Here is a 15,783-nt window from a genome sequence, read left to right on the forward strand (position 1 = left end):
AAAGACACCCAAGAGGCAGATCCCAGCCCCAACGTTTGTACAGGTCTAAACAGTGGGGTGCTTCTACCTCCAAAAGTGGAGAAGATAAATCACAGACATACAGGAAACATTCCCAATGACTTCCCCCCCTGCCTGCACCAAGCGCTTATCTTCTGGCAGCACCTTTAGGGGGAAAACTAGCATTTTTTCTCAAAATTGGCACATAATAACCCAGGACAAATGGGTCCTAGACGTAGTGTCACAAGGCTACAAGTTTCACTTCCATACCCTGCCAAGGACAAACAGCTGGCCAGACCAGCCAAAACATCAATGGGCAGAGGCACAAAAACAAGTCTTATCCCTCATGGACATGAGGGCCATTCAACAAGTACCGGAGCAAGAGCAGGGACAAGGATTTTATTCGACTGTTCTTGGTACCAAGAAAGGGCAAGATCTGGAGACCAATACTGGACCTAACTATTCTAAACACATACCTGGATATACTAAAATTCAAAATGTTGACTCTACTATGCTGGGCAAGAAGGCTTGGCTTGTGACTTTAGACCTAAAAGAGGCATACCTGCATGTCCCAATCAGACAAACATGCAGAAGATACCTCAGATTCAAAGTTGGTTCAATGCATTACCAATTCTCTGCACTGCCCTTTGGCTTATCTACTGCACCCAGGGTCTTCACCAAGTGTCTGGCACCAGTAATTGCATTCTGCAAACAAAGAGGAATACAAATATATCTTACTTGAATGACTGCCTCATTCAAGCAGAGAACAAGGACATTCTACTACAGCATCTGGCGTTTGTAAAGAGATTTCTAACAGGCCTAGGGTACACAGTCAACGAAAAGAAATCAAAACTAGTACCCTCTCAAGAGATAATATTCCTGGGTGCAAGCTTAAATACAACTGCCCAGATGGCTTATCTAAAGTGTTTGGGCTCAACATTGCCACAGCCTGGAAACAATAATTACCCTCATTCCCTGCCTGCAGCAGGAATTTCGATGGTGGGCGAAGGCTTGTCACCAGAACAAGGGACAGCCATTCGCTTTACCCCCAGCCAGGCAGACATTAACAACGGATGCATCAGATTATGCCTGGGGGGCCCACATGGCAGGAAGATGTATTCAAGGCACATGGTCCACAAACCAAATGCATCTGCTTATCAATCAAAAAGAGATGCTAGCTGTTCAGAATGCCCTGACAGCCTTCAAGGACCTACTTCATCCGGGACAACTACTGATAAAGACAGACAACACCACGGTCATGTGGTATATAAACAGGCAGTGAGGCACTCATTCTTACCCCCTTTGCAGACTAGCCATGACTTTGTGGGATACAGCATTGACTTACCAAGTACATCTGCAGGCACAATTCCTGCCAGGAAAGATAAATACTCTGGCAGATGAACTAAGCAGAAACCTCATGGATCCCCATGAGTGGAAATTGGATCCACAAGTCTTCAGCATGATAACAAGGAAATGGGGATGCCTGGATATAGACCTATTTGCCTCCCCTCACAACTACCAACTAAAAAGATTCTGCACAAGGACTTATCACAGACAAGCATGGAAAGTGGACGCCCTATCTTTCAACTGGAAAAACCTAGCAGTATATGCCTTTCCTCCACTGCCTCTCCTCCCCAAGGTACTCCTAAAGGTCAGACAAGAGAAGCCAAAGATGATACTGATTGCCCCAGACTGCAGTGCTGGTATCCAATCCTAAGGAACTTGTCTCAATGCCCGACTTGGACCTTGCCTCAAATACCTCATCTACTGTCCCAACAAAACAATCAGATCCTACACAGTCAACTCAAGACCTTAAATCTGGCAGCATGGCGGATAATGTAGTCATGCAAAATGCACTTCTCCCTAAAGCTGTGATGGATGTCATTTTGGAGGCCAGAAGGCTTAGTACCAAAAAATCTTATGCCGGAAAATGGAAGAGATTTGACACAGCCGTACCAAATATTCCTCAGATTTTGCAATACTTAACTGAGATGCTGGACAAAGGCCTATCCTTTTTATCAATTAAAATTCATGTCTCTGCCATTTCGGTTCATTACAATACAGAGTCGCCAATCTTTTCTCATCCTTTGCTAAGGCAGTACCTCAGAGGAGCCAAAAACTTAAGGCCTCCAAGGAGATCACCAATACCTGCATGGGACCTCAATTATGTTCTGGAAAAACTCACCCTGTCTCCTTTTGAACCAGCCGCTACAGCTGATATAAAATTTTTATCTTGGAAAATAGCTCTGCTCCTATCAATAACCTCTGCAAGACGAGTCTCAGAGCTGCAGGCACTCATTGCTGTGGAGCCTTTTATCATTTTTTATCCAGACAGGGTTTCTCTGAGGACAAACCCGACATTTATGCCTAAGGTAGTGTCCAGTGTGACCCTTAACTAAACTATTCATCTGCCTACTTTTTATCCAAACCCACAGAATAAGGGGGGAGAATTCTGCATTCTTTGGACATACACAGACAGCTACGCTTCTACTTGAACAGAACCAAAGCTTTCAGAAAGACTTAGCAACTACTAGTGGCATATGCTGCAGGATCACAAGGAAAGGCTATCTCTAAGCAGACTATTTCAAAGTGGATAGGCCACTGCATTCGTTTCTGCTATTCACAACATGGCAAGCCAGTGCCTAAGGGCATTAGGCCACATTCAACCAGAGCAGCAGCCACTTCAGCAACCTTCCTCAGGTGAGTACCAACCAAAGACATTTTAGAGGCTGCTACCTGGAGTTCAGTGCACACCTTTACAAAGTACTATCATTTACCACCCTACTCTAAATCCAGGGCAGGCTTTGCCACTGCAGTTTTGCAGGGCCTCATAGCCGCTCCTAATGCTATTTAGCTCCAGCATCCCAACCATAGCTTTGGGTTTTAACCCAAGTTTAATGACTGCAACAGTGAAACACGAAGAACATAGTACAGTTGTGTACACTTACCATAACTGTAGATGCTCGAGTGTATTCACTGTTGCAGTCCAGGTTACCCACCCACCATCCCCCTTATCTTTGCTGGAACTTATCTGCACTTCTCTAATCTATACAACCTATGTGGTGTATTTGCTTGTAGATGAAGGTATAATATATATTTTGGTGCATGCTTGTTTTATTGGCATATTTTTAGCCTACCCTTTTGGGGGCACCTGACATCTGGGGCAAGAAAAACTGAAGAAAATGGCATCAGCTGCATCTTTTATACCCCTGGCGCACTGACGTCAGGGAAGAGGTGACAGCAGCCAATGCCAGACCTAGACTTTGGAGCTCAGGCTGACTGAGGGTAGCCTGCCAGCAGGATAACCCAAGTGTAATGACGGAAACAGTGAATACACTTGAACGTCTACATTTATGGTAAGTGTACACAACTGTACTTTTCTTTTGTTTCCTTTGAAGGTTAGTTTTATGTTGTTGCTCAACCTTGAAAAAATATTGTTATATTTATTCACATTATGTTCAAACAGCAAATTATTGTTGACAGCTGCATTTAGACTGTTTAATTCTTGTAATAATCTAGTAATATTTGAATTAAGTATAATAGTAAAGTTCATGAGTTCTGTTCTGTGTTAGTCAAGTAGTTCTATGAGCTCAAAGAATTCTACAGAGTCCATAACAAGTCCTTGAGGGTAAGTATACACCTGAAGCCGTTTTGGGACGCTTTTATTTTAATACATTCTACTAAATATAAATTGTCAATTTGGTGACTTTACACCTTGTGCAACTTTCGTTCAAAGGTATTAAGCATGTCCTGGAACTTCTTGTATGTTGGTGTAGTCTCCTGGCCAGCAAACCATACATCCTTACTGAGCCATTCTTGAAAGTCAGTGTTGTCGAAAAAATAAGATTTCCTAGAGTGGAGAAAGTTTGAAACATTGCCAACACTGTTGGAAACATAGTCAACTCCTCTGTCATTTTCCAGCCCATTAAGTAAGTTTGCATGCTGAGACGTAGGACCGGATGTTGTACAGACAAACTTAGTGTTGTCTGTAGGGGCTGAAGATTTCAAGAACGGGTCCAGATTGTTTTGCATAGAATTACAGTTTTGCTTTAATAAAGTAATCAGTTAAGTAAGGTACCCTTGTGAGTTAAAAGGCACCAGCCACTTGTCTATAACGGAACAATATTCAGCCTCCATAATTGCTCATCCTTTGATGATTGGGTGAAAATCAGTCCGATACTGCCACACTGGTTGGCAACAAAAGAGAATACATGCTTCACCTTTTAAATGTACAATGGTAACTTCATTTTTTTTATTCATAAGAGGAAAGAATTTAGGAAAACTGACCAATTGTTTGTTTTCTTTTCCAGTAACAAATTGGGAAAACCAGTATCCAAAACTATCTTAGCCAAATGGCTGACAGATTGTATCTTTTATGTTTATTCTTTGAGAGGTTTAACCTTGCCCAGGCATCCAAAAGCACACTGAACTAGGTCATTCTCTACATCAGCTGCTTTTTGGGCCAGAGCCTTCATTGATGATATTTGCACAGCTGCCACCTGGTCTAATGCTCATATATTTATTGCTCATTACAAGTTGACACATCTCCAGAAATAGGGATGCATTTGATCCTGCAGTTCTTTGGAACATTCTTCTACAAGGGCCACCCAAGGTTAACATAGCTGTGGACTCTGTCCCATTCATATAGGAATGAATGAAAATGACAGCATCACATATTAAAGTTATGTACTCACCATAACTATGCATCTGTCCATTTTCATTCTTCATCAGCTTCCCTTCCTCCTTTCCCCCTCTCTATGTCTTTGGGAGTGACCTGATGAAAATATTTGTTAGGAACCGCTTTTCCTGTTTGAGCCCCTATCCTTTTGCTCTACTGCTTCTCTTTATTGTTGTTGTTATACTTTATGTTCATAGGTAGATACTAGGTTATCAGCCAGATGGCCTACGTAAGCCTAGCCAACAAGGTTCCCTGGCTTACGCCACCCAAGAAAGTTATTTTCCTGTGCCACTATTGAGCAGGGACACAGAAATGATCCCTGGGGTGTATTTCCTATTTCCCATCCACTCATGAAGATTTTTCTTGAAGAGTGCTAATGAAGAACTTTGCTTGATATAGATGGGTAGCCTGTTCCAGTGTCTCTGGGACAGGAATCTATCCCTCCAGCATGTCCTGTTTATTGTGGTGACAAGGTTTAGGCCCCTAGACAGTGTAGCTCGGAGGGATTGGGATTTCTTTAGGTGTAGCATGTCCAATAGCTCTGGGTTTGACATAGCCTTATATGTTAGGCAGAGATCACCTCGGAGTAGGCGATATGCTAGGGAGTAAAGCTGGAGTTTTTTGAGGCGGTCAGTGTAGGGCATGTGTTTGAGGCCATTAATCCTCTTTGTGAGGTACTTCTGTGGCCTTTCCAGCTGCTGCAGATGTCTTGTGAGGTACATTCCAAAAGGGGCATTGTACTCTAAAATGGGTCTAATGAGTGTTGAGTAGAGGGGAACAATGACCTCTTTTTTCCTGGATGAGAACCCTTTTATGATGAGGTGTGCCACGTAGAAGGACTTCCTGACTACTGTGGTGATGGGACTATCAAAGGACAGACTACTGTCCACCTGGGTCCCAAGGTCTCTTATTACACATTCGGTGGTAAGTAGACTGCTGTCTATGTAGTAGTTCATGGGTTCTGATGGTTATACAGTAAAAGCAAACTCGATCTGAAGTAATGCAATTTTCGCGGGCATTATGGGTTAAGGGAGAAGCTCAAGAGTCTTGAGAAAAGCATCTGGGTCAGGTACAAGATGGGCAACACAGATGCATAGTTATGGTGAATGCATAACTTTAATATACTTATTTTGGTTCTGCTGAACATTCTCCTGCAATACCTAGAAAAAAAAAAAAATTACGAAGGAGTCCTTGCCATTGTTGCAAACTTAGTCTATGCCTTAGCTGACAGTGGGTGAACCAGTAGTGGCCAATAGTTGTTCCTCAGACCACTCACTTTTCCAGCTTCAACTGGGTCGCTGGCAACAGGTTAGTCTTTAACGCGAACCCTTCTCCTGGTGACAAAGAAGGCAAAATTTTGGACGGCATAGGTAATACAATGTTTTTTTCTTCCACTTTAGCATTCAGAATTTTGAATTACAATGCATTTATGAAGAAGCTCATAATTTGTCATATGGACAGTATGAGTCAATTAGCTAGTATTCTTCCTACAGTAGAAAGCTCTTCTTTGGACCAAATTGTTTGTAACCTGTCCCATTTATTTAAACATGATTTGAAAAGTGTGTTTGCTTGTGCAGATACTGCAACTAGGGCCATTGCTACAGTGTTGAGAAAATATGCTCGGGTACATAGCTGAAAGGCTGCTGATGAGGTGAAGTCTGAAGGATTATACTCTGTTTTACATAAAGAGGCATTGTTTGGCTCTTTTGCTACCCAAGTTCTCAAACAATATGATGAAAGGGGAAAACTGATTCAGAGTTTACAAGAGTTTACATGTACCCCTTCACAAATCTTATAGGCCTCCCTCTTTCACAAAAAATAAAATAAAACCAGCCTTTTCTGGCAGACAGTGTGTAAAAAAGGGATGGCCAGAGGGAGATAACAAGAAACAGAGATCAGTTCAGAAAAAGGGACCAGAAGAATAGCAGGCCCATTCACGACCTTGTGCCTGTCAAACAAACTAGTGCCCCATCACCTCAGCTCTTCAAGTGAAGAGTGAAAAAAGTCTGTTCCATCTAGAGAGGGACACCAACCAGGTGGTCAGATGCATGATAAACTCCCCCCCTCGCCCCAGAAGTCAGATCCTGATCCTTCTTCCTGACACCCTTTTGCACACTTTAGTAAAAAAAAAAACAGAAAAGAAAAACATTTCTTCTTTTAAACTTTAACAGACATTTGCTGCAGTTTGTACCCTGCCTGTACAGAGTACTACAGTGCACAGATTTTAGTTAAAAAAAAAAAATCTGTTTTAAACTGTAGCAAAGTGCTTGCTACAGTTTATACCTTGCATAGAGCACTTCAGCACTCAGATTTTGGTCTCAAAATTTACTTTTGAATGGTAGCAAACCACATGCAAAGAAAACCAAATCAGCACCAAAAAGTACACATCAAAGTGTGTCCACAAGCAAGGCCCTAAAGTGAAACATGTACATGCAAACATCTTGGTCATAGGAGACTCCATCATGAGACACACACAGACATCCCCCTCACCAGGCTGGATAAAAAGAGGGTTACGGTCAGTTGCCTGTCAGGGGACAGGATTCTCTAGATCATGCAGGCACTCAGGTCACTTAAACACAAGTACCAGTATGATTCATTTGTAGTCCATGTGAGTATGAATGACTTGAGATGTACCTCTCTGAGCTATATGAGGAGAGACTTGATGGACCTCTCTGAATGTATGTCGCAGACTGGTATGAACCTCATATTGCGCAGCATTCCACCCTCACCAAGAATGATACCACAATACAGACAGAAAATGACTGACTTCAATATTTGGCTTAACTATTGGTGTCATTCCAAGGGGATCCAGTATTTGTCAGCCTGGGGGCAACATGATCGACAGACCATGCTGCTTTGCCAGAGATGGTCTGCACCTGTCATTACTAGACTTTTCAATAATTGCCAAGGCATTAGCCACCCCGCATAGTGTCTTTTTTTAGGCACTGCCAAACGAACAGACCTACCAGTGTAACAAATTCTTCTAATGTCAAGTTGACGGTACTGCTGCTCAATACTAGGAGTCTTAACAAGAAACTTCACTCTCTGGAAGCTGTCTTTGCCCTGGAGAATACTGACATCTGTGCAATTGCAGAGAAGTGTTTCAAGGCTGCAGCAAGCAACTCAGCAGTGCACGGCTACAATGCCTATCACACATTCAGACCACCCCTGAAAAGGAAGTAAAAACAGATGGAGGAGGTATTTCTATTTACATAAAAAACTTATAGATTGGTCAAGTAGGATGACTTGATTGAGCTACTCCATGTCCAGCTGACGACAGACAACCCCCCCCCACCATATCATTACTAGCTACAGGTCCCCAACCATGAACCATGAAAGCCACATACCTAAAGTTACTAGAATCACTTACCATTCAGCCTAACACAGTACTCGTTTGATTTTAACTACCTTTACATAAACTGGGAAACATACAACTGCTAATATGCTGGCTCAGAGATTTCTGAACTTTGTCAATGCAAATGCTCTGCAACAATTAGTCTGCAGTCCCCATGGGGCTGAAATATCCTTGACATAGTACTCACAAACATGAGGGAGCATTGCACACCCCAGCATAATGTCCTCATTGGTAAGATCAGATCATAAATCAGTCTCCTTTGAAATAAATGTAGTAGTAGAACCCCCATCAATCCCTAAAACCCTAAAGAATTTTTCCAAGGCAAATGACCTTCTATTAAGTGATAGCATAAGTAATTTTAAAACTCCCCCTTACCCCAAAAACATGGAGACCTGTGCAGCGGTATACATGAATACTCTCTTTATCCACTTGAACAACTGCATAGACATGGCAGTACCTGACCAAACTAAACCCAGGTTTAGCCAGAACAACAGCTGGTGGACCCCTTGCATAAATAGACTATACAACAGAGGGAAGAAATACCTGTCTAGAAGTAAGTGGGAGAGTGCACAATAGAGAAAAAAAAATCCTTATTAGTCTCAACCGGCAAATCAGGGAACTATTCAAGTCTTCAGAAGGTAAGTATGAGACTAAAATAGCCTTCCAAGCAAAGGATAACCACAAAGCATTTTTTAGTTGTGTCCAAAATCTTAAGGGAAACACTCAACAGTGTGCTAAGTTGGCTGTAGATGGCACTACTGACTCAGCCAGATGAAATACACCTGCTGGCCAATAAATTCAGCTCAAATTTCACCTCCTTCATCACCTGCAGTCATTCCCTGTAAAATGCCTACTTCAATTCCTGTACATGTTATCACAAAAGAACAGGTTGTCACTGTGCTCTCTAAAGCTAGAAACATGGCATCGTTGAGTCCAGATGGAATTCCTGGGTTCCTATAAAATCGCTTAAAATGTGGCCTAACAGACCTGCCTAGATCTCTGTTTAACCACAATCTGTAGACAAGCTTTGTCCCAGGTGGCATCATCAACTGACCCAGAAAACTACCATCCCATAGGTCTGACTAGCTTCATATGAATGGCTATGGAAAGGATTATCAGGGACCTGATTAACAATGACATAGGAAATCTCCAGACTCTAGAGCCAACCCAGTTCAGCTTTGTCAAGATAGGCCCTGCCTGTTTATTCTGGTGGACTTCTTTTAGAAGGTCACCAAGGCCATGGATTAGGGTAAGATGTTGTATACCGCCTGTCTTGACCTGGCCAAGGCATTTGACACAATACCCCACTCAGGTATTATAAATAAACTCTCAAAATAGAACATAAACCTCTACATCATCAGATTGCTAGCCAAATGGCTCGTAGATAAGACACATGTTTTTGGAGTGGGGGAATCCACATCTAGCAAGAGGCCAGTCACCAGTGGAGTACCACAGGGCTCAGTGATGGGCTCCCTCCTGTTTGAAATATATTTTTAGATGTTAAAGCAGATGTAGATGGCCTTTGGCTGTCCAAGTTTGCTGATGACTGCAAGTCGGGGGTGGCAATCATTGACTCCCCAAACGATGTTGATATTCTATAGAAAGGTCTTTCACAGACTAATGATTGGTGTCAGAACTGTGGCCTCAAACTAAATGCAAAGAAGTGCCCAATAGCACCCTTTGGGAAATAAAATACCCCCTACAAATTGCAACACTGATAGCACCCCCTAAGAGTGGAGCCAGTAGTGAGAGATGTAGGTATTCAGATAGATAGTAATCTGAACTTTGACCATGTGTCCATAGTGGTGAGGAAATCCTTCTGTGATGCTCAGCTTATAAGTAAAGACATGGCATCCAGATCTAAGGATGTCATAGCACCACTGTAATCAGCCCTCATCAGAACAGTAATCAAGTACAGTGCACCCTTTGCCATGTACCTTGCCAGGCACCTGCAACAGTTGGAGCATCCTCAGAGGTTTCTCACCAGAAAAATACAGGGTTTAACCAACATGTCATATGTCACAGGGGTTTTAATCAGTCACTATATTCTGTGCCTAACCTGCAAAGCAGTTTCTGCCCCAGCCCTGATGGAAATGTTGTATATTCTCAGAAACTAACTGCACGAGGGTTACTTGTTCCAGTGATCTAAATCTTATCTCTGACTTAAATAGGTCATGCCGGAGAGACAGATATGTGTCACAGAGATTGCCCTTCCTCTGGAATAGGCTTCCTATTCGCATGAAGTAGAACTGTTCCCTGACCATCTTCAAGCGCAATCTGGACTAATGGATAGGAAACTGTAAATTCATTCCTGGGATGACATCCATGTCCCTTGTGGACGGAGGCTGTAAAAATAAGCAAGGCCCTGCTTGCTGACCCTTGTTACCTTTCCCCAAGGGATAGAAAATTTAAGTAAAATCTGGGTAAAACTGGTTAGGCTTGTAAGGGCTCTTGAGCTGTTAGCCTAGTAATCTGCCATGAACCTATGTGTTGGGAAGTAGCTTTCCTCACAGAAAATTGCTAGTGCAAGTTATTCTCAGCACTTGGTACAAGAATATCTGGAACAGAGACCTTTGCATGTCAAAACTGCAGAAAAGTATAACAGCTCTTTTAATGACTCTTGAGTTGTCAGTCAAGAAGTATATTCACTAGTGCTTGACACCAGTGTCAGAGTCGCATCCATGGACTGGACTCTCAAAGACTGAACAAACCAACTTGCAGCTATTTACTCGAGTGTTTTTGGAGAATTTTTTTGTTGATTTGCTGTCCTTGTTGAACATGATTAAGGAGAAGAGACAATATAAGCTCTCTACTTGTCTTCTGTTTTTTTTTTTTTTTTTTTTTTTTTTTGATGCAGTAGCATTGTTTGCCCAAGCAAGCCATTATGCCAGGATTACGTGACCTAAACATCAGAGTATCTTCTCCTGGTAGGAAGTGTAAGAACCTAAGAGGTATGCCTTTCATATACTCTAGTATGGTGTTAAACTGGTTGCTTATTAAATTGTCAACTTTGTTTGCGGACTTGGGGAGGTGGGGGGTGATGTCTTTTAAGCAGCTCTGTTTCAGTTTTCAGGTTAGGCTATGATTTTGTGAAATGTTTGTAGTATGCCAGAATTTTAACTAGATGCATCTGAGAACAGATATGGACATCTCTAGTGGAAGATAATGATGTTTGCTTCCCTCATGGTAGAATTGAATGAGATTCACGTGTGCCACTCTCCAAAGAGCTTTTATTTGTCTGATGGGATATACGTAGGTTCAGAGTTTCATTGGTTTATAACTATGCTAACTGCCACTAGGGTCCTTACAAGCCTGTCTGCACACTCCAAACCATTTGGGTCCCCAGGTATGGTTGGCATCTGTAGGGGAAGTGGTGCATGTTAGTAGGAAGGCAACTAAGGATTTGTGGATCTCCAGTACATCCTGTTTGTTACAAGTGAATTTACCTTTTAAAGCTGTAGCATAGAACCGAACACTTATGCAGAATGTATTTTAAATTATGTTAAGTGAGCAGAGAAGAATGTGTTGTTAAATGCAACTTTAAATGATTGCGTACTGCTCAAGTTATTAATTTTGCTGAACTTTGTTAATACATGTGCACTTTTTTTTCAGTTGCCTGCTCTGGAGAAAGATTTGATATCTTTGAAAGCTCCTTCAAAAGAGACAATTTCAGATTTGCTGGACGGTTACCATGAGAAGGTAATGTACTACAGGAATGTGAAAAATCTGATTTCTTATGTCAAATCTTAATGCATGGAATTTGCACTATTGTATAGAGAAGGCTAGCTTTTACTTATGATTAGGAAATGCATTTAAAGGCAAGGAAACAGAATTCAAGGTGGTGTAATGTGAGAGCTCTGACATTTCCTTACACTTTCCTTTTACTCTGCAATGAAAGAATGTGAACAGCACAATGGTGCAATGGTAGCGTTGTCACATCACAGCAGGAGGTTCTTCGGTTTGATTCTCTGCTGGGGTGCCTTCTGTGTGGAGTCTGCATGTCCTCCCTGCGTTCGTGTGGGTTTCCTCCCACGTTACAAAGACATGCATCTGGAGCATTTCTCCCCAGGCCTCCGCTGAAAATTGGCTTCGTTCCAAGTCGTACTTTCCCAATAAACAAATGTTAAATAAATAAAATATTAGTGAGCTTGGTAAAACATGGTACTTGCTAAGTGTAAAAGAGCCTAAAGATACAGCGTTGTTTGTGAGAGAGTAATTTATGAAGTAATGGACAGTACCATTTAAATATGAGCTTATTTGTCATTGTCTTTTCACCAAGGTCTCTGCCATAATCCAAAGGCATGCTGATAAGCAAAGTGATAATTATTTAAATTGCTCAAGTACGTAACTACATTGTGTATGTGTTTGCAGTAGACTGATATCCCATACCTAAGTGGTTTTCTGCTATATTCTCATTGCTTGCCAGGTTATGCTGTGGCTACCCAAAACCTTGAAAAGGATGAGAGAGAGAGAGAGAGAGACAGGAAAATTAATGCATGATTGATGTTTTGTGACATAGTGCTCGTAAGTTAAGTAAAAAAGCAACAAGTCATTGCATGGAATGCTTTCTCAAATGTAATGTGTGCACATAATTGCGCAGCCCAGAATCTGACACTTCTGCTGGACCATCTTAGAGTGAGAAAATGGCAGATGAAGAACATTTTAGGCAGTAGTAAATTGTAGTATGGTATGGTAATATTTAGTTTTTTTGTAGTCTGTTTACAATTTTTCTCTACTTTCTAGCTTATATGTGATCACTCGCCATTTTGAGCTTGCTTGGTGTCATTAACATTTTAAGTAATAATAAAGCACATATACTTTAGTATGTCACTTCTTTAAATTTCCAGCAGTGGTCTAAACTGCAGATACATAATATCTGCTGAAGAACTGAATTTAAGACTGAGCAGTGCTTTTTATCTCTCTTAAATGCATGAAATGTGCACATCATTTTGTGGAATAACTTCTGTTGTGTGTACGGATTCTTTAATTTTAAAAATGTTTAATTCTTCAAATGCTGTCATTCTGTATCTGAGAACAGAAAATGAGTTGCAAAAAAAATGTTTTCAGAGTATCAAAAAGAGAGATCCCTGGTTTAAGACTGCAAAATTGTGAAAGGTACAGCAATTCTTCACTTAAATACAAGTCACTTCATCAGGGAAGGTGAATATTTGGAAGTCTTTAGCGGATGGCCTCAGCCATATGTTTTTGTTTTCTTTGTATCCTGAATAAAGCATTACTTAAACATTTCTATTTAGGCCACTGTAGCATAATGACTCCAAACCCAGAATCTGCCCTCATGTAACTTGTCATTTAGGGAGTTCAGCAAAACTATTCATTGCTGTTACAAACTGCTGTATCTTCTATTTTAGCAAAAATAGCTTTTTTACTAGCAGCTTAAATAAATTCAGTAACTGTAGTATGAAATGGTTGGGAGGGGAGGTACTTTTTGCAGTATTTCATATTCTTATGTTAACTACAAGAAAGGACTTAAGATGAAAGATGGGGCATGTGACCTGTTCCATCCACTTTTATTTTCATACTGTGCAGAAATGCACAGGAAGTTATACAACATGAAATAAAATGCAAAGCTGTGATACATGCTCAAAACACCAATATTTTAAAGATATACACATGTGTAACGCAGCCTTTTCCAGATGCAATGGATGTTGCCATATTTTGAGATAGAGTGTTGGGTACACTATAAAACATCACCAATAGACATTTTAATATCCACATATTTGTCTCTGTCTGGTGTTAAATTGCTCAAGAAATTGTGTTACTTTGACTGCAGAATTTTTGTCTCTTGTAAATAGTGCCTAATCATTTAAGGAAATAAATGCTGGCAACAGCACACACATCTAAATTAGGAACTGAGAAGTGTAAACAAAATAAATTGTGATGGCCAGCAATATCAGTGAAAACACTGCATCTTTCAACTTTATTCTGAGTGTTGGAATAAGGAAAGATTTTATTAGAACAATCTGTGGAATGGTACTTCACAAGTAAACAGGCTTTGGAATCCTTATACATTCAGACACAGAAGCATCCGCAGTGGCTTATCTGTTTGTGAATACATCTGTCTCTGTACAAGGAGATGCCTGGTAGAGTGAACCTGGTGCAGCAGTTAAGTCTACTGCCTTTACTGACTGCCAAAAGAGATATGGTCAGACAGAAAATTAGGAGAGATGTACTGTATGAAATGGTCATAATAATAAAAGTACTACAAAAAAAGAGATGATGGCCTTATTTATTTCCAGGAAAACTACTTATTAAAGTAGGAACACATTTGTTTCAGTAGTAGTACTATAGTATATTTTATTTCTGTTATTTGCAGTTTCCCCAAAAGTTGACGTTTACACCTTTAAAAATGAATACATAATCCCACATATTGCTGTCAGTTATATGTGACAGATTACAGTCTCTTCATCTGCACCACTACTACCAATTTTTTTGAGATGGCATAGGCTTCAAATTCACAGTGCTGACACCATATAAAATAAGAGATGAGAGATTCACCTTGAAATCATACATTTGATTTTGTTTTGCTTGTAGAAATATGTATTGTCTATTTGATCTTAAGTCAGAGGTAGCCAGAATGCCAATCTCCCACTCCTGCAGGCAGTTTGAAGTAACTACGTGCATTATACTTTTTCTTTCTGTATATTTTTTATACATTTTGCATGTTTTAAGATTTACTGCTGTAACAGTTTTATAAAAAGTATAATTACAGTTACTCTTTTCTTAACTTAGTTTTGTTTCACTATAACCCCCCCCCCTTTTTTTTTTTACACTCGCATCAGCTTTCTACAGAGGCAGGAACTCAGAGGTCAAACAAAGCGCACCTCTGATTGTCCAAAATAAATTTTATTCACAAAGAATAAGTGCATTCATGTTGTAAAACCAAAACTTCATCAGATAGTTAATACAAAATCCACAGAATATTTTAAAACCCTAGGATTAGTCACATGACAACTTTCCCATGATGCCCACTATATTTGGAGTGCCTAAGTTACATAATTTGCAGGATCCACCTGTGCACCCAGTAGTGGACGCTAGGTCATCTATTACTTCTTCTTTAGCTAAATTTCTTGATTTAAATCTTAAGTGTAAACTAAAGAAATTTACACACCTAAATAAGGATTCCTGGGGTTTCCTGAGTAAATGCAATCACTTGACATTTGATGAAACAGCTGATCTGATGATGTCAGTCTTCATTCATTCTTGACTGTTCGGTTCGTTTCCAGTACTCGGAACTGACTTGGCCATTATATCAAGCTCGCTTCAGCCAAAAACTCTCAAGCTATGGCTACCCATACTGCTTCTCTTCCCCTTTACCTCAGATCTCATTTGCTGCATAGAAAATTGGATGTGTCAGCCATGCTCTCAGCTAAGTTCTAAAAGTTTTTTGGTTATATATAACTATCTTTCTACCTATTTCTGCTAGTTTCTTCATTTTCTTATTTTCTAAGGTTCTCATCGGTTGTGAGTGATTATGTATTTATCCTTTATCCCATTTTTTACGTCTGGGTATTCTACCTTACCATTGCTGGTATAGGCAACTCCTTTCCCTCTACCTGTTGGTAATTTTTTGATACCATCACTGGTATCGTTTTGCCTTTCCCCTATGTCTTACTTTCTCTTACCCTCCTTTTTGGGTAATCTTCACTTACCATTGTTAGTATATTAAAAAAAAAAAAACCCTCTCTATTCTTACCTTTCCTGTTTGACGAGTGATTGTGTGTGCTTGTGTGTG

The 15,783-nt window shown here is 40.5% G+C and overlaps 1 protein-coding gene across 1 annotated transcript in view; it reads left to right on the forward strand.

Moving 5' to 3' along the window:
* Positions 1 to 15,783, forward strand: part of HIBCH (3-hydroxyisobutyryl-CoA hydrolase) — a 1,796,007-nt gene that overhangs the window by 1,007,062 nt on the left and 773,162 nt on the right. Inside the window, exon 6 of the mRNA XM_044073705.1 lies at positions 11,643 to 11,729. Within this exon, the coding sequence (XP_043929640.1) occupies positions 11,643 to 11,729 (87 nt within the window). The remainder of the gene's footprint in view (positions 1 to 11,642; positions 11,730 to 15,783) is intronic.

This window comes from Protopterus annectens, chromosome 6.part0 (assembly GCF_019279795.1).
Source record: "Protopterus annectens isolate FY-2018-M chromosome 6.part0, PAN1.0, whole genome shotgun sequence".
In the NCBI taxonomy this organism is placed as follows: Eukaryota; Metazoa; Chordata; order Ceratodontiformes; family Protopteridae; genus Protopterus; species Protopterus annectens.